The following is a 26951-nucleotide window of genomic DNA, read 5'->3' on the forward strand; positions in this document are numbered from 1 at the left end:
TAAAAAGCCCTAGAACAAGCTTCAAGCCTTCGGGTAGAAGGCACGGTGAGGCTGGAGATTCAAAAGGGAGTATTCCCTCCATATAATCACTTAGATACTGACAAAACCATAGAAACAATGACCATCTGAGTGACTACCCATTTTCTTATCAATAAATTGTTTTATTATGAATATGACCAGTTCAAATTACATTCAGATATGCTAAAAAAAAAAAAAAAAAAAAAAAAAGAGGGCTATAGTTTCACCTGCTGATTCTGCATCACTTTTGCTAGCCTGTGAATATCATAATGCTTTGGTAGAGAAGGGATATAGGTATCTCCTTTTTGAAAATTCTCATCTTCTAGCCATAATATATATACATTGAAGAGCCTAAAAGATAAAAACATAATTATATGAAACATAAAAAGATGAGCATGCAAACAAAGCTTCTTACATCTCTAGGAACACTGGCACCCCTACATAAGAGTAAAGAAAGCCCATAATACAGAAAATGTGGCCAACAACCACCACGGCTCCCAGAGAACTCCTGGTCCAGCAGGGGAGGCACGTCACAGATTATTCAAATATGATGCGATAATTGCTAAAACAAAAGGTATGAAGAAGGGGCTCTGACAACCATTCTTAAAGTAGATTTAAATACAGTACACAGAAAAAAATAACTGGAAAAGGTGATTTTTACCACAGACCTGGGATCTGAATCTGGAGCTTTTCTTTCCTGGGCAATTCAGTCAGTTATTTTTGCTTAGAAAAGCAAAAATAATACATTCAAATAAAAACATTTTCAGAGAAAATATTAAGAGCTATTTTAAACTTATGCATTGTAGGAATTTTCCAGCTTTAGGCTCAAGAACCATCTCCCACCTCAGAGAATCGCAAATAAATATCACAGCATGTGTGTACGCCCCTCTCATCAAGAAGGAATAAAATCAAATGAGACTTAAAAAAATAAAAGTTCTGGCTGGGCGCAGTGGCTCATGCCTATAATTCCAGTACTTTGGAAGGCCAAGGCGGGCGGATCACAAGGTCAGGAGTTCGAGATAAGCCTGACCAACATGGTGAAATCTTGTCTCTACTAAAAATACAAAAATGAGCCGGGTGTGGTGGTGCACACCTGTAATCCCAGCTACTCAGGAGGCTGAGGCAGGAGAATCACTTGAACCCGGGAGGCAGAGGTTGCAGTGAGCCGAGATTGTGCCACTGCACTTCAGCCTGGGTGACAGAGCAAGACTCTGCCTCAAAGAAAAAAAAAATTCCAATTTTCCAGTAAAAACCTTTTAAAAATACGATACTTCCTTCATTTTTATTTTGCTTTTGTTTTTACCAGCAGTGCTAGAAAAATAGTCGGCAAATACACAAATTACTGGGTAGGGGACTGGGAGATGGCCTGGCCTGACTTTACTCAATAAAGTGGAAAATTACCTCCTTTACCTCTGCAACAGCCAGTCCAGGAAGACAGACAAGGACAGGGCTTTGGGGTTCTTACAGGGAAGAGGTTGCTAGGTAGTTCTCTCCTCCAGCTTCTGGCTCAGTGAAATAGATGGCCACTTTATGAACACATACCAGGAGGGGGGATATAACAGAGGCAGAAGGGAATATCAAAGACTCTCTTGGCTTATCTAAAATATTCACAGAGAAAGCCGTCCACTGGTTAAGGCTGGTTAAAAATAAGTTCTCCTTCAACAAGCAACATAAGGGAAGAAATCATTCTGGAGGCTGACAGAGAGCCGTAAAAGGTTGAGGGCAAGTAAACCTAAGGCCTCAGTGCTAGATGAAATGGGGACCTCACCAAGCTATTGTGTATTGAGGATTAATTCTTAAGAGCCATTTTTATTAAGTCTTATTTGTAAGACTAGTATTTGATTTATATCGAACTTATAAATGAAAGGTGAAGTAATAGTGTGAAAGGAATTCAAACCTACTTCAGAGTTCTTAACCTTTTAGAGGAGGCAAATATTGTACCCTGATTTTACAGAGCACATATTTTTGGGAGATTACTAGACCCCTCATCTCAGGTGGATCCCTGAATCCCGTGAAGGATCTATGAACCACACTTAAAGAGCCCTGCCCTGGTCATTTGTTTCTTTTGAAGAGCTATTCTAAGCTACGTGTGGTGGCACACACCTGTAGTCTCAACTGCTCAGGAGGATCACGTGAGCCCAGGAATTCGGGGCTGAGGTGCACTATGATCGTCTCACTATAATCGTGCCTATGAATAGCCACTGCACTCCAGCCTGGGCAACATAGTGAGACACTCCTTTTTAAAAAAAGAACTATTCTAGCACGGTTTTTTTGTAACAGAGTCTCACTCTGTTGCCCAGGCTGGAGTGCAGTGGCATGATTATGGCTCATTGCAGGCTTGACCTCCTGGGCTTAAGGGATCCTCCCACCTCAGCCTCCCAAGTAGCTGGGACCACAGGTGCACGCCACCAGGCTTGGCTAATTTTTTTTTTATTTTTTGTAGAGATAGGGTCTCACTATGTTGCCCAGGCTGTCTAAGCAGGCTTTAATAGTTGTTTACCTGCTATGATAAAATTTGGCTTATTTCTATTTTTACATAAAGAAGTAGAAGAGGATTTATCACTCAGACTACAGGCACTCGACACAAGTACATCCAAACTGTTGATTCAGTTCTCTTGAGGAACATAAAAGAGAAACATTTCAAGATGCAAATCTATATCAAAGCCACCTTCCATATTCAATCTAACTGTGTTAAGAGAATAACATCTAGCAGTTTGTAACACAGTTAACTGCTCCAGCATAGTACCTGTGCTGCAAACAACAATGTAGGTGGCTAAATAACCATACTCACCTCACCAGCTCCTTGTGCAGTTCTGGTGAAGTCAGGTAACCAGGGGTGCCAGAGTGGCTCTCTGGCAGCCCTTCACTGCCCTCTGCTGGAACACGGAGGGCCTTGCTTGCAGCATGGTGGAAGTCAGCCACCTCAGTCAAACGTCTCTTCATTTCTTTCAACAAATTGATATGAGCAGGACTTTGAAAAAACCTTCTTCCAATACAACCATCTATGGGTAACCTTAAAAAACACAAGCACAGATCTATAACCTTTCAACACAAGATGTACTTTCTGTATGGCATAAAATAGCAGTTAATTAGCAAGGCAATTTACTGTGATTGTGGATATACACCATTAAATTAACACCTATTATTTCTACCTCAAAGATTATTTTGATGGTCCAACAAGATGGTGTATATGAAAGTAGTTTTAAAAAGTGTGAAATGCTACACAGATTTAAGACATCACTACTTAGAGGTACAGCATAAAGATGGTTTCTATTCTTGAAGAACTTGCAATCTGGCAAAAACTAAAACAGAAGCGACTAAGAATCTATCTATCTATCTATCTATCTATCTATCTATCTATCTATCTATACACACACACACACACACACACACATATATATGTATATATACATTTTTTTTTTTGAGACAGAGTCTCGCTCTGTCACCCAGGCTGGAGTGCAGTGGCATAATCACTGCTCACTGCAACCTCCACCTCCTGGCGACTCTCCTGACTCTCCTGCCTCAGCCTCCCAAGTAGCTGGGATTACAGGCATGCGCCACTGCGCTGGGTTGTTTTTTTTTTTTTTTAGACAGACTCTTGCTCTGTCACCCAGGCTGGAGTGCACTGGCGTGATCACAGCTCACTGCAAGCTCCGCCTCCTGGGTTCACACCATTCTCCTGCCTCAGCCTCCTAAGTAGCTGGGACTGCAGGCACCCGCCACCACGCCTGGCTAATTTTTTTGTATTTTTTTTTTTAGTAGAGACGGGGTTTCACCATGTTAGCCAGGATGGTCTTGATCTCCTGATCTCGTGATCCACCCGCCTCGGCCTCCCAAAGTGCTGGGATTACAGGCGTGAGCCACCGCGCCTGGCCGTGCTGGGCTAAGTTTTCTATTTTTAGTAGAGACAGAGTTTCACCATGTTGGCCAGGCTTGTCTCGAACTCTTGACCTCAAGTGATCCTCCCTCCTTGGCCTCCCAAAGTGCTGGGATTACAGGTGTGAGCCACCATGCCCAGCCAGTATCTATATATTTCAAATGAGTAAGTTAAGGGAATGAGGAATTGAGGCAGGAGCTAGACAGCAATGGTTCGCAATAGTGGATGGCTCTGGCTGGGTGGAGTATCTTCATATGAATCCCATGAAAATGCTGAATATTCCCAAGTACAACCCACAGGTGACAGACAAAGCCTGGCCTTTGTTCACACGTGCACCACTCATCACAAGGTCCCCTCCTACAAGCCCCATGACGGTCACACAGGCAGCCTCAGTTTAAGGCAGTTGCTCTCCCTTTGCATCTCCAGAAGTTCTGTGTGAAACCTTGCCCAATCCCAGGGTGTTGTCTTCACTACACTGGTCATGGAAGATGGTAAAGAGAAGCTGCCACAAGACACCAGCAACTCAATAAAGATCCAGTCTAATAAATGTCAAACATAGAGACAGAGAAAGTCCTCACCAGAGATCACCAAAGAATGATTCCAACTCACACTCCACAGTCTAAGAACACATAGAATGAGAGCAGTGCAAAGGCAGAAATGGACTCACAGAAACCTACAATACTGGGCACCATACCCATACTGTGGTCCCGGACGGTGAAGATACAGAAGGAAGAACTTCTGCCAAATGAGTGGCAGGAGGGGGTGATCAGAAGGTGTGACCAGAGCCTGGTGGGCCCAGCGATAAATCAGCAGCCTCTGGAGGGATGGCACGATGGGGAGCTTCAGCTGGGTCTGGGCTTTCTACAAAAAAGAAAGGGCTTTGAGTAGCCACAAAATGAACATAAATGCAAACAGTTAACTCTTTCTAAGTGATCCAACTGAAACACCAAACATTCTGTTTTCAATTCAATAATATATTTTTTAAAAGTCACATAAAACTCACTTCTCCAATCCACTAGTTAACATTTTAACCTCCTTGGTAGCAAGACATGTAGGGCAGCTTTTTATTCTGTCAAAACACTTCACAGACCCCAAAATGGGTATGGGTCTTAACAGTCATCTAGTCTAACCTCATTTTCATTTCTGAAATTCCTTGGCGAATACAACGTTATAGTGCAAGGGAATAGAAAGATATGAAAACCAAAAGTAAAGCCGGGGGCAGTGGCTCACACCAGTAATCCCAGCACTTTGGGAGGCCAAAGCAGGTGGATCACTTCAGGTCAAGAGTTCAAGACCAGCCTGGCCAACACGGCAAAACCTTGTCTCTACTAAAAATAGAAAAATTAGCTGGGTGTGGTGGTGCACTCCTGTAATCCCAGCTACTCGGGAGGCTGAGGCATGAGAATTGCTTGAACTCGGGAGGTGGAGGTTGCAGTGAGCTGAGATTGTGCCATTGTAAAATTCCAGCCTGGGCGACAGGGCAAGACTCTGTCTCAAAAAAAAAAGAAAAAGAAAAAAAGAAAATGTCACTATGTGACTGTCAAACTTTATCAATCTTTTGAAAATTCAGATTTCAAAAGGACATTCGAGAATGCTGAATTCTTTGAGAGGCTCTGAAACCCAAAAGCAAATTCTTTAACAGGCTCTGAAACCCAAAAGCAAAATCTATACTAAAATAGAAGGTCTTTAAAGCCTTATTCCAGTCTTTCCCACACATTAGTAAGCCTAAGAATCAGCTAGGAGTTTCAAAAAATAACCTCCTTGTCCCACTCGAGACTCAGAGACTCCAAATCCCAGAAGATGAGGTCTAGGAATCTGCTTTTTAACAAGTTCTCCAGGGAATTCTGATGTACGTGGGATGCAATGACAACGCCCGTCACATGTGCAATGATCCAGCCTTCAAATACTAGGCTGAGACTCTTGTTAAACAAACCTTGAGAAGCAAGTACTCTTCAATTACACAGTTTTAAGTATTGGTTTGGTTGTTGAGCTTTCCAAACATTCACAACAAAATAAAACACAAAAGCTCAAAAGCTACGGGTGAATCCATCAGCATCAAAGTGTAAGCCACCTTCTACCACTCAAATGCAGAACTGCTATTTGTACCTTCAGAGCTTGGTCAGGGGTGAAAGCAGAGTTTATCACCAATTCCCCTTCAATAACTCTCCGGAGCTGGGAGTCCTCTTCAAAGATGGATTCCATGTTGAGCACTGTCCAGGCAAACCAGACCTATAATGACACCAGATAAAGGGGAGGGGAAGGAGGAGCTCGCCCCACTGACAAAATACATCCTGACATTCCACAATTTAAATCTCTTCCTATCTCAAGCTCAATCAGCAAATATTTGCAGTTTCTAAAATTAACACCTTTTTATACCTACCTATATCCTTGTCGCAGATATAAATTTAAATAAAATAGATCATTGGAAAATGTTACATCCCTTTGGAAAGGCTACTTTAGTACAAGATGTTCATTAACTCCATATTTACCAGGCAAGATCTGTGTGCAAGAGAGACAGGAAAGAGGACCAGACAGGGGCTCTGTCTTTAAGAAGTCTTCCATCTACTGGAGTAGACAAGACTAATATATAAAAGTAAGCAAAATGTGAAGTTGAGCAGTGACGAGGACTGAGTCAAGGTAAAGTGCTATATCAGAGAAGGTTCTATGTAGATGTCAGAGGGAAAGGCATGCTGGTAAGAGAATCCGCTAGGCAGAGACAAAAAGAGGAAAAGCCAGGGATGTGTCTAGGTAACAGCAAGGAGTTTGTTCCAGCTCAATCCATGAGAGGTGGGAAGAAGGGCAAGAAGACAAATAAGAGGTTGAAGAACATTACTACTGATTTAAGAGATGAAACAGACATAATTTTATACACAAAGTCTAAGAGGTGGTAATGATAAAAATAATGCTGCCGCTGATGATAATAATAACAATGGCCAACACTCAGTGAGCACTGGTTATGTGCGAAGCACTGTTCTAAATGCTTTACATATAGGTGCCATCATTATTCCCATTTGACAATTGACAAAACTGAGGACAGATAGGTAGGCAAGCTGCCCAAGGCACAGAGCTAACAAACGGCAGAAACCAGATTGAAACCCAGACTGTCTGGTTCCAGTGCCCACTCTAAACCTCTCTGCAGTGCTGCTGGGCAGTCTCTGCAGTCCGGCTGGCTGGGGTATGATCAAGAGCTGTCTACTCCTGAGACAGTCCTTAATTCCACTGAACCTCAGTTACAGCTAGACACAGTAGTGTGCCTGTAGTCCCCAAATACTAGGGAGGCTGGGAGCAGGAGAATCACTTAACAACAGGAGATTGAGACCAGCCTGGGCAACAAAGTGAGGCCCTGTATCCAAAAATGTTTTTTAATTTAAAAAAAAAAAAAACAACTCAGGCAGGGCGCGGTGGCTCACACCTGTAATCCCAGCACTTTGGGAGGCCGAGGTGGGCGGATCACCTGAGGTGAGGAGTTCGAGACCAGCCTGACCAACATGGAGAAACCCTGACTCTACTAAAAATACAAGGTTAGCTGGGCGTGGTGGCGCATGCCTGTAATCCCAGCTACTCGGGAGGCTGTGGCAGGGGAATAGCTTGAACCCGGGAGGCAGAGGTTGCAGTGAGCTGAGATCGCGCCATTGCACTCCAGCCTGGGCAACAAGAGCAAAACTCCATCTCAAAAAAAATAAAAATAAAAAAAAAACTCAGTTAACTCCTCTGTAAAACAGGAATGGCAACAGCACAACCTCACCAAAGGGCTACTGTAAAGATTAAATGAAAAAGTATACTTACACTAGAATAAGTGCTAAATAAAAGTTAGTTTAGACTATTAGTAATTTCTTTGTAAGGATGATCATGAGATTAAAGTTCACAAAGATAACAAATGATCCTCTCAGTCAGTTTCCTACCTGAGTGGGCGTGGCCAAGCCCTCCACAAAGGAAGGAGTGATGTTGCCTGCCACAATCCAGCTTACCAAAGACGAGAGCAGACTCCGGTCACAGTGGTAACCCAAGGCATTCTACACCGGGAGATGTGGAGCAGAGAGAGGAGGCTTTAAGGAAAATCTTATCAATGACCTTTACAAGAGTATCAGCAACTGTCTTACTACAATACAAGATTCTGATAAGACAGAGATTTCAAGGATGAGTCCACCAGCAGCAATAGTCCAAGGCAGAGCATTACAGCCAAATGTAACAAGCGGGACTCTTCCTGGGCTGTCCTTTCCAACTTCCCTAGGGTCTACGCTAGTGGACTACGATTATCGGGATAAGGTACCATTAAGGCAAAGCTTAAAGAAGGTAATGGCCACAGAGTAGAACTGAAAACTGTACTTGGGGGAATCTTTTTAGAAAGCTACTTTATCTAGCCAATCACTGAAAGATAAATTCTCTAACAGGTTTTTTACCTTATGTTGCTGGTAGAGTAATTTCTGTATGCAGTCTTCCTGCATCAGCTGAAAAGCTGCTTTACACAAGTGGTCCATGAGGAAGAGGATAGGTTGTTCTCGGTACCAGAGATGCTGGCTTATGAGAGCCTGAACCCAGAACTCCAACACAGCAACGGGGCCCACTTCATTGGGCTGAGTGCTTACAGATATGTGTGCCTGTGGAGAAAAGGCTCATGTGATGGGAAAGATAACAACCAGCCTCTCATTTTTTAAATAGCAACAAAATGCTATCTACCTCCACTACAAAGCCCAAATCTATTGCCTTTCTTGGCCAAAAGCACACTAAGCCAAGTGATCTGAAATGACTAAAACCTAAGTGTGCTAACGCTAGAGGTCTTGGTTGGGAAGACAGGCGGGAGTGTGCTTAGGGGCTTGCAAGGCCCTCACCTGGATCATGCTGTTGAGAAGCTTCACGTTGTCCCCATGGCTGGCTCCTGTCAGGTGCTGTGCCACCTTGTGGGTGACCTGTTGTGTGACACCCTGAGGGACACCGCTGTCCAAGTGTAGGAACAAGAGGAGATGCGATAAAAACCTGCCAAGCACACAGGAGGACGCACTTTACCTTCCGATCAGAACTCAACAGAATTTTCCCTAATTACTTATGAGGAAACAGAAAATTCCTAAATTGGTCCCATTTTTCGACCAAAGCACTATTTAAGAAGGGATTCTAGAAGAATAAAGTTTTCACATTTAACATGGGTTAAAAGGAATTCTATCTACCCACAGAGGTGTTAAGAACAGATCCACGACACACAAACACATGCAAGTTAAACAGCGTTAGAGGAAAAACACCCAAAGGCACCACTCTCCCCTCCTCACTCCCCAACTCCATGAATAAAGGCAGAGATGTTTCCAAACCATTCAGTTTCCAAACTTGCCTCATACCCAGGGTGCTGATTCTTAAAAAGGGGTTGAAGGGTTAGGTGAGTAGTTCCCAGGACCTAACCCATTTCTACTAAAGTAACATCTCCGGGGGAGAAACCTGGGAATCCATATTTAATAAGCTCTTTTTGGCAAGTTGGAGACATACTGCTTGAAAAGACACATAACAGGAAAACTGTAATGCTCCCCTTGTGCCTTTGGATGTACTTCATGTCCCCACTGTACAGGGTTCCTCCATATGGGGTGAGGCCTCACCTCCCCTTTCATCACTGTTCATGAGGCCCCAGCCAGATGCTTTACTCTTGCCTCCCTAGACAGGTTGTTCTCTTCCCACCTTCCTAGCATCTTATCTGTTTGCAACACTGCACTACGTGCACTGTAAACAATTTAAAACAATCTTTTCTATTGTTACAATGGCAAACCATTTGCTGCTTAATATCAGAAGCACGATTCCCAGAATCTCAGGGAAACAACTGCTCCTTCATATACTATTAAGCTTTAATAAGCAATTCAAAGTTATAATAAATGAAAAGGAAAAATATCTTTCATGGTAATAAAACTGGAGTCATTATTAGAATCATTGTTCATCAACCTGCATTCTAAACTGGGGTGCAGAATATTTTTGCCCCATAATACGCTGTTGAAATAGCATTCCCTTTATTTTACTTAAGAAACCAGAAGACACAGTCATTTGTACTTGCTGGACTGTTTAAGAGTGTCTCCTGCCATAGATGGAACACACTTACTGCTCATTCTTCAGAAGGTAATACTGGCAAGGGTAAAATAAAGGCAGAATCTTATCCAGGACATGAACCACTGTTCTCAAATGTCTTGACTGGACCAGAATTCCCAATAGTGGGATGCCTTCTGCACAGAACTTCTCAATGCTATGGAAAAAGAGAAAAGCAATGAATACACAACGGAGCTGGTTCATAAAATTCTGTTCTTCCAATGAGTTATGAGCCTTCAATACCTTGGGTTATCTCAGGTCTCCAACACATGTTTTATACCCAATCTTCACACAGAAATACTAAACCCAGAATTCTAGAATTGCAAAGAAACTTAAAAGTTAATCTTTATTTTCATTGTATGGATGAGGAAGGTGAAGTATCATGCCCAAATTCACATAATTTCCTAGAGTAAGGTCAAAATGAGAACGCCAGTTTGCAAATTTCTAATCCAGAGTGCTCTCTACTACCATATTTTATTTCTCAAAAACAGCTTCTCCTAAGAGCCACAGGGACTCTCCTTGTCTGGATATTCCCACAAGGTATCACAGCAAAGAGAGACTCAAAAGTGACCTCAATCTGTCAGTACAGGTTGACTATCCCTTAACTGAAATGCTTGAGACCAAGTATTTTAGATTTTGGAACACTCGTATCATACTTAAAAGCTGAGCATCCCTAATCCAAAAGTCCCAAATCCAAAATGCCCCAATGAACATTTCCTTTGAGTGCAATGTCAGAACTCAAAGTTTCAGATTTTGGAGCATTTCAAAGCTTAGATTTTCAGATTAGGGATACTCACTGCATAAACTGCAAAATTCTGCTAAAACCAATTTGGCATAAAAGTTTTATTCTCTGCCTCACTTCAAAGAATCTATCCTTAAAAAATAATCTCAAATATGGAAAAAAATATAAAATATGATCCATGTAAAGAGGCGCTTTTCAGGTTTATTTTTAACTCTAAAACTGAGAGGTTGAAAATGACTTAAGGCAATTTTAGAAAAATGCTTTCAATTGGAAATATTATTGTATCATTTTAAAATAATACACATGATGACCAAAGGCAATGTGGAAAAACACTTCTGCTATAAAGATACTAGGGAATAAGACATAAAATTTTATACTCATGATCATAACTACTAGTAAAGAAGTTATTTGTGGAGGCGAATACAGGGACAATGTCACAACAAAAGAGTCATTGTACAAGAGTGGCAGAAGTGAGTGGCATTTTCTCCACTTTCCTAATTCTGCAGTTTGGTTATACTGCTTTAATTCTGGGGGAGAAAATCATTTCAAAAAATAAAGTAATTGTGCAAAGGTTACGCCACAAGGAAACTACTTACAATTGTAAAGTGAAAAACTAAGGATATAAAATTATACATACATCTTTAAAAAGATCAAAGGAAAAATGATGGATGAAAATAAACAGAAAAAAAATCATTGATTTTATGATGGGAAATATTCTGGGTGATTTTCTGACTTCTCTACAATGTCTGTAATAGTATATTCACAAACAACTTATGTCCCTGCCTACTCCACCCATACCTAAGATTGTTTTAAGTTACTTCTATATTCCAGTACACCTAATCCCAAATGCCCACCATGGAGTTTTACACTAGAGATCAGCCCTGAGAGGAAATGCTCATTCTCACTCTCACTCCCATTCAGGATTCAGTGATCAGCACAAATCAAAAGTTATCTCTAGAGAGAGCCCACAGCAGTATCAGTGAATAAAGAGCTATGGTCCCAGAATGGATACAAGAAATTCGAGAAATCATAAAACACTTAAGTTCAGATAACTGCACTCAAGAGAATCACGTCAGACACTGTTCTAGGCATGTTACATGTGTGGTGTTTTTTTTTTTTTTGAGACAGAGTCTCGTTCTGTCGCCCAGGCTGGAGTGCAGTGGCGCAATCTTGGCTCACTGCAAGCTCCGCCTCCCAGGTTCACGCCACTCTCCTGCCTCAGCCTCCCGAGTAGCTGGGACTACAGGCGCCCGCCACCACGCCTGGCTAATTTTTTGTATTTTTAGTAGAGACGGGGTTTCACCGTGTTAGCCAGGATGGTCTCGATCTCCTGACCTCGTGATCCGCCCGCCTCGGCCTCCCAAAGTGCTGGGATTACAGGCGTGAGCCACTGCACCCGGCCTACATGTGCTCTGACTCACTTAAGCCTCATAAAGTAAGTTTGGTGTTATTATTACTCCCATTTTAGAGATGGGAAACCTGAAGTACAGGAAGCCGTTAATAACACTAGAGCTACTGGAAACAACATAAAGAGTATGTTCCTAAGGACCCTTATCAGGTCTCCTCTTTTCTAAATCAATTCTACCTTCTTTTACTTAGCTTTCAAATCTCTCCATAATTTGGCCCAACCAAACACCTGATCACCTCCATTCTCCAACATGAATCACAGGCGTCAGTGAGAAGTGTTTCCTCATCATTTCCCCTCCTCTCCCCTTACCCACTCAGACACCTGAGGCTCCTTTCCACATTCATTCAACCCACCAGCATTTGTTGAATACCTACTAAGTATAAGATCTAGAGATACACAATTGAACAAGACAATGTCCCTACCTTCATAGAGCAAACAGTCCATGAGCAGGGGAGATTACAATGACAATAAAACACAGTGAGTGTGCTGTTCAGAATGTACAGGGGCTGCAGGTGGCAGGAGATGGCCCTTGAACTAACTGTGGGCACTAAGTAACTGTAAGAGGAACACAACATCACTCTGCTCATCAGCCTAGGATGTTGTCTTAGTCCATGTTGCACTGCTATAAAGGAATACCTGAGACTGGGCAATTAATAAAGAAAAAAAGGTTTATTTGAGTCATAATTCTGCCAGCTGGAAGACTGGGCATCTGGTGAGAGCCTCAGGCTGCGTCCACACATGGCAGAAGGCCAACGGGAGCTGGCAGGTTCAGAGATCACATGGTGAGATAGGAAGTGAGGAGGAGGCGGGGTGCCAGGCTCTTCTTAACAACCAATTCTCATGGGAACTAAGAGACAAGAACTCATTCATTACTGAGAGGATGGCACTAAGACATTCATGAGGGATCAGCCCACATGACCCAAACACCTCCCATTAGGTTCCATCTCCAACACTGGGGATCAAATGTCAACATGAGGTTTAGGGGGACAAACATCCAAACTGCGACAGATGTCTTGTCTAATTTAAGACTCCTTTCCAAAAGTCAGCTCTTCCATGAAGGTATCCCACCATACTGATCTCTCCTTCCTTTACATTCTTTCTGCTCAGCTTCTAAGTAGTTCTCAATCCAGGGTGTACATTAGAGATACTTAGAGAACTGGCCCCCAGCCCATTTAGGCCAGGATTCTCACCCTTTTCCCTGCACTGGGATTTTTAAAAGGCTCCAAAAGTGAATCTAAAGAACAGCAGAAGTTGAGAACCACTGCTCTCCACACATCATCCAGCCTGCAATTATATTCTATAGTACTGCCGATTTATTTATGCCTATCATCTCAACAAAACTGTCAACAACCCAAGGAAAGCTATCAAACAATTCTTTATCTCTCCTACTTCATAGCACAACGCTGAAGACTACAGCTGATTGCAACTGGTATCCCACTGAAATTACACTTACTGTGGAACAAGATGTTGAAATGAGGATGCTAAAAAGTGTTACAGTGAGTCTAAAACATAAGAATCAGAAAGCAGAGGTCAAAGAGTCTGAAGACAAATGAATAGACTAGAAAAAAATTAATGCATAAGAAAAGAATCTTTAAAGAGAAGGATGTTTAATCAACTGAGAAGTCACTCATGCATTCAATTATTTACTGCACCAGATATAGTCTTCATCACTAGTGATAAAATGGTAACACAAGACAAATGCCATTCCTGGGCACTTCTCTCATAGAAGTTATATATAACTGAATCTCTGAGAAAATTGAACAGATTAACTATGATATAGTGTGATAAATGCTCCAGTAGAAGACATACAGACAGCTATGGGCTCATATCAGAGAGGCATGTGACCTAGTCAGGCATTTCATTCTTCTAGACAGTTAAGGGGACCTCTAGTTAAGAAAACCAAACACCACATGTTCTCACTCATAGGTGGAAATTGAACAATGAGAACACTTGGACATAGAGCGGGGAACATCACACACCGGGGCCTGTCGTGGGGTGGGGGGCTGGGTGAGGGATAGCATTAGGAGAAATACCTAATGTAAATGATGAGTTAATGACTGCAGCAAACCAACATGGCACATGTATATGTATGTAGCAAACCTGCACGTTGTGCACATGTACCCTAGAACTTAAAGTAAAATTAAAAAAAAAAAAAAAAAAAGCCTGAGTTGGGCTACGATCAATTTTTCAAAAATTTTACTACAGGTGATCAATTATTTTTATTTGATCACAATTCTGAGGAAGACAGTACGAATCTACTGCTGACATGAACATTCCACTCCAGGAGACAAGCAGAACTCTCTTCATAAAGTAACATTTAGGTGACTTGCTTGTACAAATCTGAAGTATGTGAATTTGGGCAGCATCTCCCCTTGATAAGCTGTTAATCAAGGATTATTATTTGGCCCTAATTGCTCCGCAATAGGTTTGACAGAGGCCTCAGAACTTGGGATATGAAACATAAAATTCTAGAACTATCTGCAAGGTTCAGTAACCCTAGTGGTTCAGCCCAACACTGTACCTGTGGCCCACAGCTGTCATAGATAAGGCTAGATAACAGCCAATGGGCATGCCCGCTTTCACAGCCTTCAAGAGAGGATGAAACGTGGGTGACTCTGTCATGTCAGGCACAGTGACGGAGAAGGGAACAGCTGGACAATTCGGCTGTATTCCATAATCGTTTTTGTGCAGTTTTAGCCTCAAGATTAAATTCCAGGCCCATTGGTTAAATGAGGTCTCGGGTGTCTCTCCATATCGAACAATACTGGCCAAATATGAAACCTAAAACAATTATTTATTTTGAGCCACATTAGTCACACACAAATTAAATCAGTAAGCTCATACACTCATCTCCTTTTGTGACCAACAATGCCCTCAACGCAGAGGAATATTCTACTTGCTGGTCTCCAATTAATGTTCACTGCACTACATCAAAGCAATTTCTCACTCGCAACTTGCGCTTACTTGCTAGTCACTTTGTGAACCTGATCTTAGCTCATGTAAAAGAAAAGTGACATAAAAGTTGATACTCAATGAATAGTGTGCTGATAAATAAGTTTAACCATCAGGACGGAGGTCTCATATATAGCGCTTGCCAATTTTGGTGGTGTAAAAATTCCCACCATGGTCAATTTTAAGCTACCAATGGTTTAATAACCTGGCTTGCAAAGTTTCTAAAAATTTAAGTCAGTTCTCCAGAGCCAGTACAACCAAGCTCTAACACACCACTGCAGTTCAATTCAAATTCTGTAATATTAGAATAGTTATATACAGGCTATTTCTTAAAGAAGAATCTTTATCAAACCATAGAAGTCAATTATAACATCTTAAATTGCTAGAAATGTTCTTAGGATACCTAATGGTCAATAGTATAAGTCTATCATCTTTATTTCTAAATGTCTTGGGAAGATAAAGATTCATGTTTCCAAATCAGAAGAGAAGGAAATACCTGCTTCATACTTTCAGAGAGAATCCCAGCATATGGCTTCTGTGCAAGGTACTTCTGATAAGCTTCAAGAACCATTAAAGCCACTTCAGCATGGACTGCTTGATCCAGATGAAGGGTAGCCTTTTAAAGAGAAAAATAATCACAAACATACAACCTTGGTTTTGTTTTGTTTTTGTACCTTTGAATCAAAACATTAGGCAGAATAGTAACAAAGGATCTTCGATGTAGAAGCTAAATGTTCCAAAAATCACATCCCACACAGTGAAACTATAAAATGACAATGGGCAAAAAACTGTCAAGGGCAATAACACTGTACCTAGATAGGTTTGAACCTGACTTAACCCCTACTCCAGCCAAAAAAGGTTATCTTTGAATGTCATCCCCCATTCCACCCAAGAATCTCTACAAACACTTCGGGTCAAGGGCAATGCCACAAACCAGGAAGATGCTTAATTAAACAGAAAAATATTTAATGAACTGTCTAGGCATGGTGGTTCATGCCTGTAATCCCAGCACTTTGGGAAGCCAAGACAGACAGATAACTTGAGGTCAGGAGTTTGAAACCAGCCTGGCCAACATGGTGAAACCTTGTCTCTACTAAAAATACAAAATTAGCCAAGTATGGTGGTGCACGCCTGTAGTTCCAGCTACTTGGGAGCCTGAAGCAGCAGAATTGATTGAACCCAGGAGGCAGAGGTTGCAGTGAGCCAAATCGTGCCACTGCACTCCAGCCTGGGTGACAGAGTGATATTCTGACTCAAAAAAAAAAAAAAGAAAGATATTTAATAAATTATGTCTACATTCCCTTTTCCTGTTCTATCATTAGTTAAAATAAATAAGACACTCAGCAACACAGGTAAAATATTCCTTCTGATGCCTGAAGTTGCCTATCAAATTTCCTACACTATCTTCCTTTGCAGCCTGGAAAAATACATTCCTTAAACCTTTCAGAAAGATGACTTTCCTAACTCTTAACAAAGGCATGAGGAGACTCTCACGCAGCTCTTCAAGAGGAGAGCCTAGGTGATTCTGTTCACAAGCCAGAGAATGTGAAGGTGGAAAACAGCCCCCTGTAGCTCTTGCCTATGAGCATGTCAATGAGAGAGGGCCCAGATGAATCTATGGGCAGTCCCAAGTGGTCAAGGACACGTCAGCAGAAAAGCTCCTGGGCGTCAGTTTCCACATCTGCACAACAGGTATCATGCTGTCCAGGACTAAATGACTTGCTCAGAACAAAACCTGTCAGACAGGTGTAAAGGGCTGAGTTTGCCACCATTTTCCCTTATAAATGTTAATCTTCTTATGGAAGAGCTAACAAATAAGGCCTATGGTAAAGAGGCAGGGAAGGTCTTTTAACAGTGAAAATCACTTGAAATGTATCTCTGAAGATATATGCTACATAGCAAACCCTTAATAATAACCACACCACTGAGTATGTAATGTGTGGCAAGAATCATCCTAAACATCTTGTGTTTCCTCATTTGTTTAACCTTTACAACAACTCTATGCGCAGCGGCACGCGCCTATAATCCCAGCTACTCGGCAGAAGGCTCTCTTAAGCCCAGGAGTTCAAGGCCAGCCTGGGCAGCATATTGAGACTCCATCTCAAAACAAAACAAAAAACAACCCTGTGAGACATTGAAGTATACTCATTAATATGAATGTTTACAAATAAGCAACTAAGGCCCAAAGAGTTTAGGAAACTTGCTCAGAGTCACACAGCCAGAAGGTGGCAGAACTGGGATCAGAACCCAGGCAGGCTGGCTTAGAGCTCAGACTCTTAACCAATGCATAGTGTTTCAGAAAACAACCCTGACAATGACATGCAAGACAAATTACAGGAGAAAAAGGAACGAGAGGCAGAAGAGGCAATTAGGAGAAACTAAAGTAACTAGCCAGAGACAAAACAACAGATACAGCCAGGCACGGTGGCTCATGCCTGTAATTCCAGCACTTTGGGAAGCCGAGGCAAGGTGGATCACTTGAGGTCAGGAGTTCGAGACCAGCCTGGCCAACATGGCGAAACCCTGTCTCTACTAAAAAATACAAAAATTAGTCAGGTGTGGTGGCATGCACCTGTAATCCTAGCTACTTAGGAGGCTGATGCAGGAGAATTGCTTGAACCTGGGAGGAGGAGGTTGCAGTGAGCCAAGATAGTGCCACCGCACTCCAGCCTGGGTGACAGGGCAAGACTCTGTCTCAAAAAAAAAAATAAAAAATAAAAACAGATACATGGGAATAAGGAAAAAGGGAAGAATTTTCAATGTGGAACAATTTATCCTCATTTAATAGTTGCTCATTCTGCAAAAGAGAATTAAAGAGAAAATCCTAAACTCTGACACAGCTAAAAGAATTTGTAGACCTTGCAAATGGTACTCAGAAATGTTAGTGTTTTGAGAAAATCCTTCTTTGAAACAGATGCATGTACAACCTCCAGTCTCCAGGGAATGGTTTGAACACATACCTGTTTAGCAAATCCCCAATTCAGTCCTTCAAGAATAACACAGGCCAGTTTATTCTTCACCATTGTCAGGTTGTAATTCAATAACCAATCCCGAATCACTGCTATCTCAGATGCAGAAGGTTGCCAAAGATACAAAGGCAGTTCTTTAAACAAGTATAGAGAAACCTTATTAAAAAGAAAACAATAATCATTAAATAAAGACTTAGAAACAATGCTATATTACTACAATATTATATTATTAAACTGCTTGTAAAAAAATTTCTCCAAAAGGAACTGGAGTTTTGTTTCATTTTTAGACAAGTGAAATGGAAATCACGGACAACCAAATCAAGTGGGTATTAAAATTGATGATACATCAAAAGCACATTTCATAATCCTTTGTAAAAATCAATCTTTTTAAATATTCAAATTGGTATGCTTCAGTTTAGGTAAACCACCACACTAATGCACATTTTTAAAGTCATGATAAATCAGGGGACGGCTATTCACTTTGCAAAAGAATTTAGCACTTTAAGTAATTATTCATTCTATGGCATTTAGAAAGATACTCTATTGGCTTCCAAGCCATCTAGGCCGGGGGTGGGGTGAGTGGGAGGGTGGTAAGATGAAACAAGATCAACAAAGAGACCAAGAGTTGATAGCTATTGTTAAAACTTGATGATAGGCCATTATACCATACTATTCTCATTACTTTTATATGTATTTGAAATAATCCACAATAAAAAATTTTTAAATCCTATTTACAGAAAGTCTACAGCACTACTTTTAAAATAACACATCCAAGTGTGCAAATTAAGATAAATCTGGGCCAGGCATGATGGCTCATGCCTGTAATCCCAGCACTTTGGGGGGCCCAGCTGGACAGATCACCTGAGGTCAGGAGTTTGAGACCAGCCTGGCCAACATGGTGAAACCTCGTCTCTACTAAAAATTAGCCAGGCATGGTGGCACACGCCTGTAATCCCAGCTACTCAGGAGGCAGGAGAATCGCTTGAACTCATTGGCGGAGGTTGCAGTGAGCTGAGATTGAACCACTGCACTCCAGCCTGGGTGACAGGGCAAGACTCTGTCTTGGGAGAAAAAAAAAAAAAGAAGCCAAAAACAAGAAAAACACTTGAGAAAAATGTCATGAGCTCAAACTGAAAGAATCATATGATCCACTGTACATTTCTCTGGAATTCATCCACTAATCACTCAAGAAGGAGCAACAGAAAACTTCCTACTGTATTGAACTGTATATGAAAAGCTTTTTATCTCAATATAATCATCTTGCAGTAGCATACAATGTTTTTCTTTTTTTTTTTTTTTTTTTGAGATGGAGTCTCGCTCTGTAGCCCAGGCTGGAGTGCAGTGGCGTGATCTCAGCTCACTGCAAGCTCCACCTCCCAGGTTCATGCCATTCTCCTGCCTCAGCCTCCTGAGTAGCTGGGACTACAGGTGCCCGCCACCACACCCGGCTAATTTGTTTTTTTTTTGCATTTTTAGTAGAGACGGGATTTCACCGTGTTAGCCAGGATGGTCTCGATCTCCTGACCTCGTGATCCACCCACCTCGGCCTCCCAAAGTGCTGGGATTACAGGCGTAAGCCACTGTGCCCAGCCAACATTGTTTTTCTTAAAAGGAAAATGACCATGTACTGCCACTATGGAAAACAGTATGATGGCTCCTCAAAAGATTAAAAATAGAATTATGACATGATCCAGCAATTCTACTTCTCACATGCCCAAAAGAACTGAAAGCAAGGCCCGAAAGAGATATTGGTACATCCGCATTCATAGAAACATTATTCACAATAGTCAAAAGGCAGAAGCAACCCAAGTCCCCATCAATGAATGAATGGATAAACAAAAAGTTATACACACACACACACACACACACACACACACACACACACACGCACCAAGGAATTATTATACAGGCTTAAAAATGAAGTAAATGCTGACACATGCTACAACATGGATGAACCTTGAGGATATCATGCTAGCTGAAATAAACCAGTCACAAAGACCATATATTACATAGTTCCATTAATATGAAATGTCTGAAATAGGCAAAAATCTAGAGACAGACATTAGATTAGGGCTTAGGGCCCTAATCTATGAAAGGTGCTTAGGACCCCAACCTAAGAAAGTTGCTTAGAGCTGAAGGAGACAGAAGAGTAAGAGTGATAGCTGGGCCAGGCACGGTGGCTCATGCCTGTAATCCCAGCACTTTGGGAGACAGAGGTGGGCGGATCACCTGAGGTTAGGAGTTCAAGACCAGCCTGACCAACACAGTGAAACCCCGTCTCTATTAAAAATGCAAAAAAATTAGCTGGGCATGGTGGCGGGCGCCTGTAATCCCAGCTACTTGGGAGGCTGAGATAGGAGAATCACTTGAACCTGGGAGGCAGAGGTTGTAGGGAGGCAGAGGTTGCAGTGAGCCGAGATTGAGCCACTGCACTCCAGCCTGGGCAACAGGAGCAAAACTCCATCTCAAAAAAAAAAAAAAGTGATAGCTGAAGTCTAAGGGTTTTTGAGGTGATGAAAATGCTCTAAAATTGACTGTGTTGAGAGTTGCACATATCTGTGAATAGACTAAAAACCACTGACGTATATACTTTAAATAGGTAAATTGTATGGTATGTGAATTACATCTCAAGAAAACTTTTGAAAAACTACATGAAGATTGCAAAAGGGATTGTGACAAATGACAGAAACAAATTAAATGTGTCCTCCTCAACTTAAGTTACTACATACTATTTATTTTGCTTTTGGCTGACTTTAAATAGGACCTTCTTTGTCAGTTGTTTACTCCAAGTATAAAATATAAAAACTATGAAAGCCAAACAAATTATGAAATAAAAATTGTTAATTAACTATAGGTCATAAGTAAAGTAAAAATATGTTATTGAACGAGGTGGAAAAGTCAACCTTGAGATTTGAGAGAAACAATCACATCTTTTTATAAGCAGCAGCTAATCCCAAGTTGGTGTGGTGAATGACACAGAGGCCGGCACAGTAAATGTTAGTTCTTTTCATCCTGTTTATACTCCTAGTGACAAGATCATTCCCAAGAACCTTCCTATTTTTGCCAATGTTCCATTACTCCAAGATTTAAAAAAACAGAAACAAACAAAATCAGTGCTCTTACCATTCCAACCTGGTCAATGGTCTCTTGAACTCTATCCAGAAGGACGGAAATTATCTCAGGGTGAACAGCTGTGATAGTCCCTAAAAGCTCTCGACCAACCTTTGAAAAAGTCTCTCTGGTAGACAAGGTGACATAAGATACCTAAATGGGGGGAAGGGGGAAGAAGATGGCCTTTTAATATCAATTAGCAGTCAAAACACACTTATATAGTTTTTTCAAGCAAAGCAGAAAGAATCTTACATTGAGCCTTAGTTGACACTATGTTCCAAAAAATGTTAAAACTTCATACAGGCAACTGTCTACTCTGAGGCCAAAAGGTGGAGGGAGAGGAATATAAGAGAATGGCAACTTTTTATAACAATGACTTCAAGTGTGGATTCAAAAAGTATATCCCAAAGTCTGTCGGTAACAATAAAATGGTTCCTGCAGTTTCAAAACTTTTCTAAATTTGAGGAAATCACTACAATGATGAAAATCAGAATGCATTTCATGGAAATGCCTAGATTCCCCTACAAAATAAGATCCCTAACTACAAGATCTTCTAAAACATTGTTTACCAACTCCTTTTGAATTATGTCTTCCAAAGTGTATGTTACAATCCATTAATGCCAATGGTGTTTTTTAACACAATGGAATATACAGAAAAATAACAGAATAAAATAAAATAGAAAAATGTAATAGTGTATCACAGGTAGATTAAGTATTGCTTCAATTGTACATACACACACAGGATCAGAATGTAATATAGAATGTAATTTTTATTGTGACTCCTGGTCAAAACACTGGAAACTTTACTCAAGAGCATAAATATTACTTTAGCAACAGATCTTGAGAATGTCACTTAATGTCTGTGAAAATATGTCTTCTCTCCCCAAGTTTTTCAGATCATGAAGATAGTCTGAATTCCAGATCCATCGAGATCTTAACTTTATGCATGGTTATGAAGTACCAGTATAGGAACAGCTGAATCAAGTATTTGATCCTGGAAAGAACATCCAGGTTTGTCATTCTCAAACTGGATTATTAGGGGAAGATAATAAAACCCAAATAATCATCTTCAAACATAATTTTACTTGAGTACACTTGAATACTTTGGAGGAGATATTTTGTACACAGAGCAACAGATAAATGACAGCTTAAAATGTAAAATGTGCAGGGCTTTTTAAATACACAAAAAACTCCAATGAACATTTTGGTAACCACTTTGGGCTAGTCCCTAGATGCTCAGGGGTCCAAATTTCACTCCCCTCCACCCTCACGGATGGCTCAGTGAAAAGAAGAAGAATGCAAGGATCTCATCCCAGCCTGTGATTTCATATTACAGATGAGGAAAATGAAGCCTGGGGTAATAAGTTATCTTTTTTGATGTGAGATGGCCAATTAATAGCAGAGTTAAAACTCAGGTATCCTAACTCCAGGTTCAATATTCTTCCCACCATCTCATTTAAACTGGCTGGGAAGCTAGGTTTCTGCTACTAGCCAGAGTGGAAGAGTTTAGTTGAAGGGGTCGGGGGGAGGGAAACATGCATCATAAAAACTGTAAGTGTCAGGCTGTGTCACATTGTCTCTCCCTTACTGAAACTGGTGCAACAAATTTCAAAAGATAATAAGTACTGGGGAATGGATATAATTCACATTTTCAATAATCCCTGTAGCAAAATAATGTTCCACTGATTCTCTATCCCTTCTCAAAAGTGTAGACAGTAGCTAAATAAGTCACAATTTGTAAAAGCAATCTCCCAAAAAATCAACAGATGGACAATACAAAAGAAAACATTTTTAGCTGATTTATAAAACTTCATATTCTAACCTCATATATCTCCAGAACAATAATTTTTATGAAGTCTTCATCCACATTGGTTCTTCTGGCCTGAGCCATCTGAGCAAAGGTAGTCAGAAGGCAAATCTCTTCTGAGCTATTCATAGAAGAAAGACACTTCTCAAAGTTGGTAAAATGTTCTGGGTCTGCAAGTTCATATCAAGATAATTAGAGTGGAGAAAGAATAAATTTATATCTTTTAATCACTCTTTCAGAGAAAAAGATTTAGGAATATTTAAAGACACAAAAGGTCTTTCTTTGTTCCAAAATAGATTTCTACAGGCATCAGGAATAAGGCTGGACCAGATGGCCTCTGAAATTCCAACAAACTCTAAATATAATGTAGCCTCACAGAAGACATTTAACATCTCTTAGCTTCAGTACCCACATCTGTCTCAAAAGGTTATTTAATAAGAAGATTAAATAGCATGTCACTGGTGACATGCTTAGTTAACTGCAAAGCACTGCTGCTGTCACTAGGCAGTCACCTTCAAAGGCAGTACTGCCAACTTCAAAGGCACACTTGAAGCTACTTGGTAACCGTCAGACAAAGACCTGACTAATGAAAACTGCTAATACTAGCAACTACTTGGCACAAATAGGGCATTACAAAAAAAAGAGATTTGCTTATGAAGAAAAACTGGGGGCAAGAAATTAGTTATAACCATAACTGAAATACTAATGAATGTCATAAACAATATAATAAATGTGATATGTTTTGCCTATATCACAAAGGATGTTATATAAGCAATACTAAATTCTGCCATTAGGAAGCAATATTCACAAATACACATGACAGTAAACTACATGCAAAGTTCTACAGCAGAAAGGAAAAAAAGCCCATTTTAAAAATATATGTGCTTGGCCGGGCGCTGTGGCTCACACCTGTAATCCCAGCACTTTCAGAGGCCGAAGGTGGACAGATCACTTGAGGTCAGGAGTTTGAGGCCAGCCTGGCCAACATGGTGAAGCCCCGTCTCTACTAAAAATACAAAAATTAGCTGGGCATGGTGGCACATGCCTGTAGTCCCAGCTACTCGGGAGACTGATGCAGGAGAATCACTTGAACCTGGGAGGCAGAGGTTGCAGTGAGCCAAGATCACACCACTGTACTCCCACCTGGGCAACACAGCAAGACTCCATTTCAAAAAAATAATAATAATAAAATTAAATTATATATATATATATATCCTTGATGGAACTTTTGACAGTAAGAAGGCAACAAGCCAATAATTCTTTTCATATTTACACATTTGAGAAACCAAGGTAGATAGCTCACCAAATTTCCTGCATTTTCAAAATAACTCTGGGACATTTACCAAACCAATTTTCATTTTCCATCTCCAAATTGGATTTATAGTGGAAATTATTACACAAAGTATTCCCAGAATAATGAAAATTGGCATGATCATTCTAACTTACATTGTGAAAGGATATTTAAAAAGAAATAAAAGAATTATCATTCAAACTTACAATGTTTATGGTACAAATCAAGGAAAAGGCCTTATATTTTAAATAACTCTATAGAAAAAACAATGGGAAAGTGAAATAACTTTCTAATTAGCTTTTAAAATATTAACTATAAGGACAAACAAACACATTTCTACATTTATTTATCATCAGATTTGCTTATGGCTACACTTTACTAGTAGTCAGAATGTTGATCAGACTAGAAATAAACAAAAAGAAGCCAAATTAAAACAGACTGGTTTTTAACAATCACTGCTAAGAAATCTGCTAGTTAGGAAATGTTAAAACTAGTTAAAATTTGTTCCCTGGAAACTGATTTCAAGCTCACCCTACTCCCATTACCACAGATAAATAAGAACTGATTATAAAGAATAAGCACTTCTGGCATTTACTAAATATAAAAAGTGAGGAAGGGAAAAGATGCTAGGAAGCCTTATTCTTCCACAAACAATAAAAATCAAGCCTCCTAACAAAATTGGTATATAAAAGATTAAGCAAAGGAGAAGATGAAAAAACAGCAAATTAGAGCAGGAAGATCAAATTTTGCAAAGACTCCACTCTCAAGGCTGGAACATAGTAAGGCAGATGAAACTTCTCTACTGTGCCACTAACTCCTGTGTCAGATGATACAGGCCCTAAGGGAGATAAAGATAAAAGTGCCATGGGAGCCTGGAGTCCAGACAGAAAACTCCAGCAGCAGGATCCAAAGCTCTAGGGCAAGGCAAGGCTGGTACTGCCGCTTCAGGGTCTGGAAACACATCCACTACAGAGCTGAGCTATTCGACATCGGCTCCATCTGCCACATGCTAACACAGAGCCTGGCAGATAGTAAGTCCGCAATGAAGGGAGATGACACTACAAAGGAGACCTACCCAGGACTCAGGTATATAAAGAAGTGCTGCTGACCATCCCAGGCACTTCCAAAGGAAATGTCTGCTTCTGCGTTAGCTATTTCAACCACAGAAATAGCTGCCAGAGGACAGACAATGGCTGTGAGACCTCTCACCTAGCTCACTCGTAAGCCCAGGTCCAACCACGGCAATGGTCTAATAGAAGCACTGCCCCCAGGACAGTGGAGAAGCATTTTACAAAGAATAATAATATAAGGAATCCAGAGCTACCACTAAGAAGATAAAAAGAAAAACAGAAAGGGACAAAAGAGGACGCATGCAGAGCCCCATAAAAGAAAAAAACAGAAACAGAAGAATAAAGACATCAATCTAGAGAGACAGAAATGGAGGCTGAGTGCGGTGGCTCACGCCTATTATCCCAGCATTTTGGGAGGCCAAGGCAGGTGGATAACTTGAGGTCAGGAGTTCAAGACCAGCCTGGCCAACAATGTGAAACCCTGTCTCTACTAAAATATAAAAATTAGCTGGGCATGGTGGTGCACACCTGTAATCCCAGCTACTCAGGAGGCTGAGGCAGGAGAATCACTTGAGCCCGGGAGATGGAAGTTGCAGGGAGCTGAAGTTGCACCACTGCACTCCAGCCAGGGCAATGCTCATTCTCAAAAAAAAAAAAAAAAAAAAAGAAATGGAAATAAAAAAATAAATCATGAATGTCTGCAGAAACTACTTTGCAAACAGTAGAGGCTCAATAATTTTTAAAGTATATGATTTTCTTTTAAGTGATACAGACATTTAAAAATTTGGAAAACAGCCTTTACTTCCTGCTGTGAAGGAAAAAACATTTGGAAAACAGAATTATCTTTGTTGTTTTTTTTAAATCTTGTATTTCAGTAAATTGTCTATCTTTTTTAATGTATAGGGTAGTTTTTTAAAATCGCTACAACATACATCTAATTAAATGGTGTTTTTCATTTTGAACATTATAATTTTGTTGTAAGTAAATATCCTGGCCAGGCATGGTGGCTCACGCCTGTAATCACAGCACTTGGGAGGCCGAGGCAGGCAGATCACCTGAGGTCAGGAGTTCAAGACCAGCCTGGGCAACATGATGAAACCATGTCTCTACTAAAAATACAAAAATTAGCCAGGTGTGGTGGCGTGGAGCTGTAAGCCCAGCTACTCAGGGGGCTGAGGCACTAGAATCACTTGAACCCAGGAGGTGGAGGTTGCAGTCAGCCAAGAGCACACCACTCCACTCCAACCTGGGTGACAGAGTGAGACCCTGTCTCAAAAAAAATAAAAAATAAAAATAAATAAATATCCTATAGTTTAGAGGTGGTATGACGCAAAAACTTAAGTTTTCACCAAAATTAATTTTTAAAGTACACCTGTCTACATCTTTAGTTCATAAAAACAATACAACTTTAAAAAAACAGCAATAAAAGAAAGATATTAAAATGGCTGGGCACAAAGCCTTAACAAATTTCTAGACAATTGATACATATCTGTTAATACAACTGTCAACTAGAATAATTTCACACACACGTGCAAAAAAGTGCCTCCTAAAAGTTAGAATATTGTGTGTATTGGCATACTGCTTGGGACTAATCAAATTTTGATTTCAGATACGCTAGTTGCTATTTAATACATCAAAACTGTGAAGCAGTC

The 26951-nt window shown here is 40.6% G+C and overlaps 1 protein-coding gene across 2 annotated transcripts in view; it reads right to left on the reverse strand.

Moving 5' to 3' along the window:
- EPG5 (ectopic P-granules 5 autophagy tethering factor) overlaps positions 1–26951 on the reverse strand; it is a 121450-nt gene that overhangs the window by 60097 nt on the left and 34402 nt on the right. For both annotated transcript variants that reach the window (XM_055102749.2, XM_003830200.5), the window contains exons 12-24: positions 22954–23108; positions 21144–21284; positions 18012–18176; positions 15548–15667; positions 14621–14880; positions 9966–10106; positions 8725–8869; positions 8296–8493; positions 7798–7908; positions 6002–6124; positions 4590–4756; positions 2810–3031; positions 246–369 (exon numbers count right to left, since the gene is read on the reverse strand). In XM_055102749.2, coding sequence (XP_054958724.1) covers positions 246–369; positions 2810–3031; positions 4590–4756; positions 6002–6124; positions 7798–7908; positions 8296–8493; positions 8725–8869; positions 9966–10106; positions 14621–14880; positions 15548–15667; positions 18012–18176; positions 21144–21284; positions 22954–23108 — 2072 coding nt within the window. The remainder of the gene's footprint in view (positions 1–245; positions 370–2809; positions 3032–4589; positions 4757–6001; positions 6125–7797; positions 7909–8295; positions 8494–8724; positions 8870–9965; positions 10107–14620; positions 14881–15547; positions 15668–18011; positions 18177–21143; positions 21285–22953; positions 23109–26951) is intronic.

The sequence above is a fragment of the Pan paniscus genome, chromosome 17 (genome assembly GCF_029289425.2).
Source record: "Pan paniscus chromosome 17, NHGRI_mPanPan1-v2.0_pri, whole genome shotgun sequence".
NCBI lineage: Eukaryota > Metazoa > Chordata > Mammalia > Primates > Hominidae > Pan > Pan paniscus.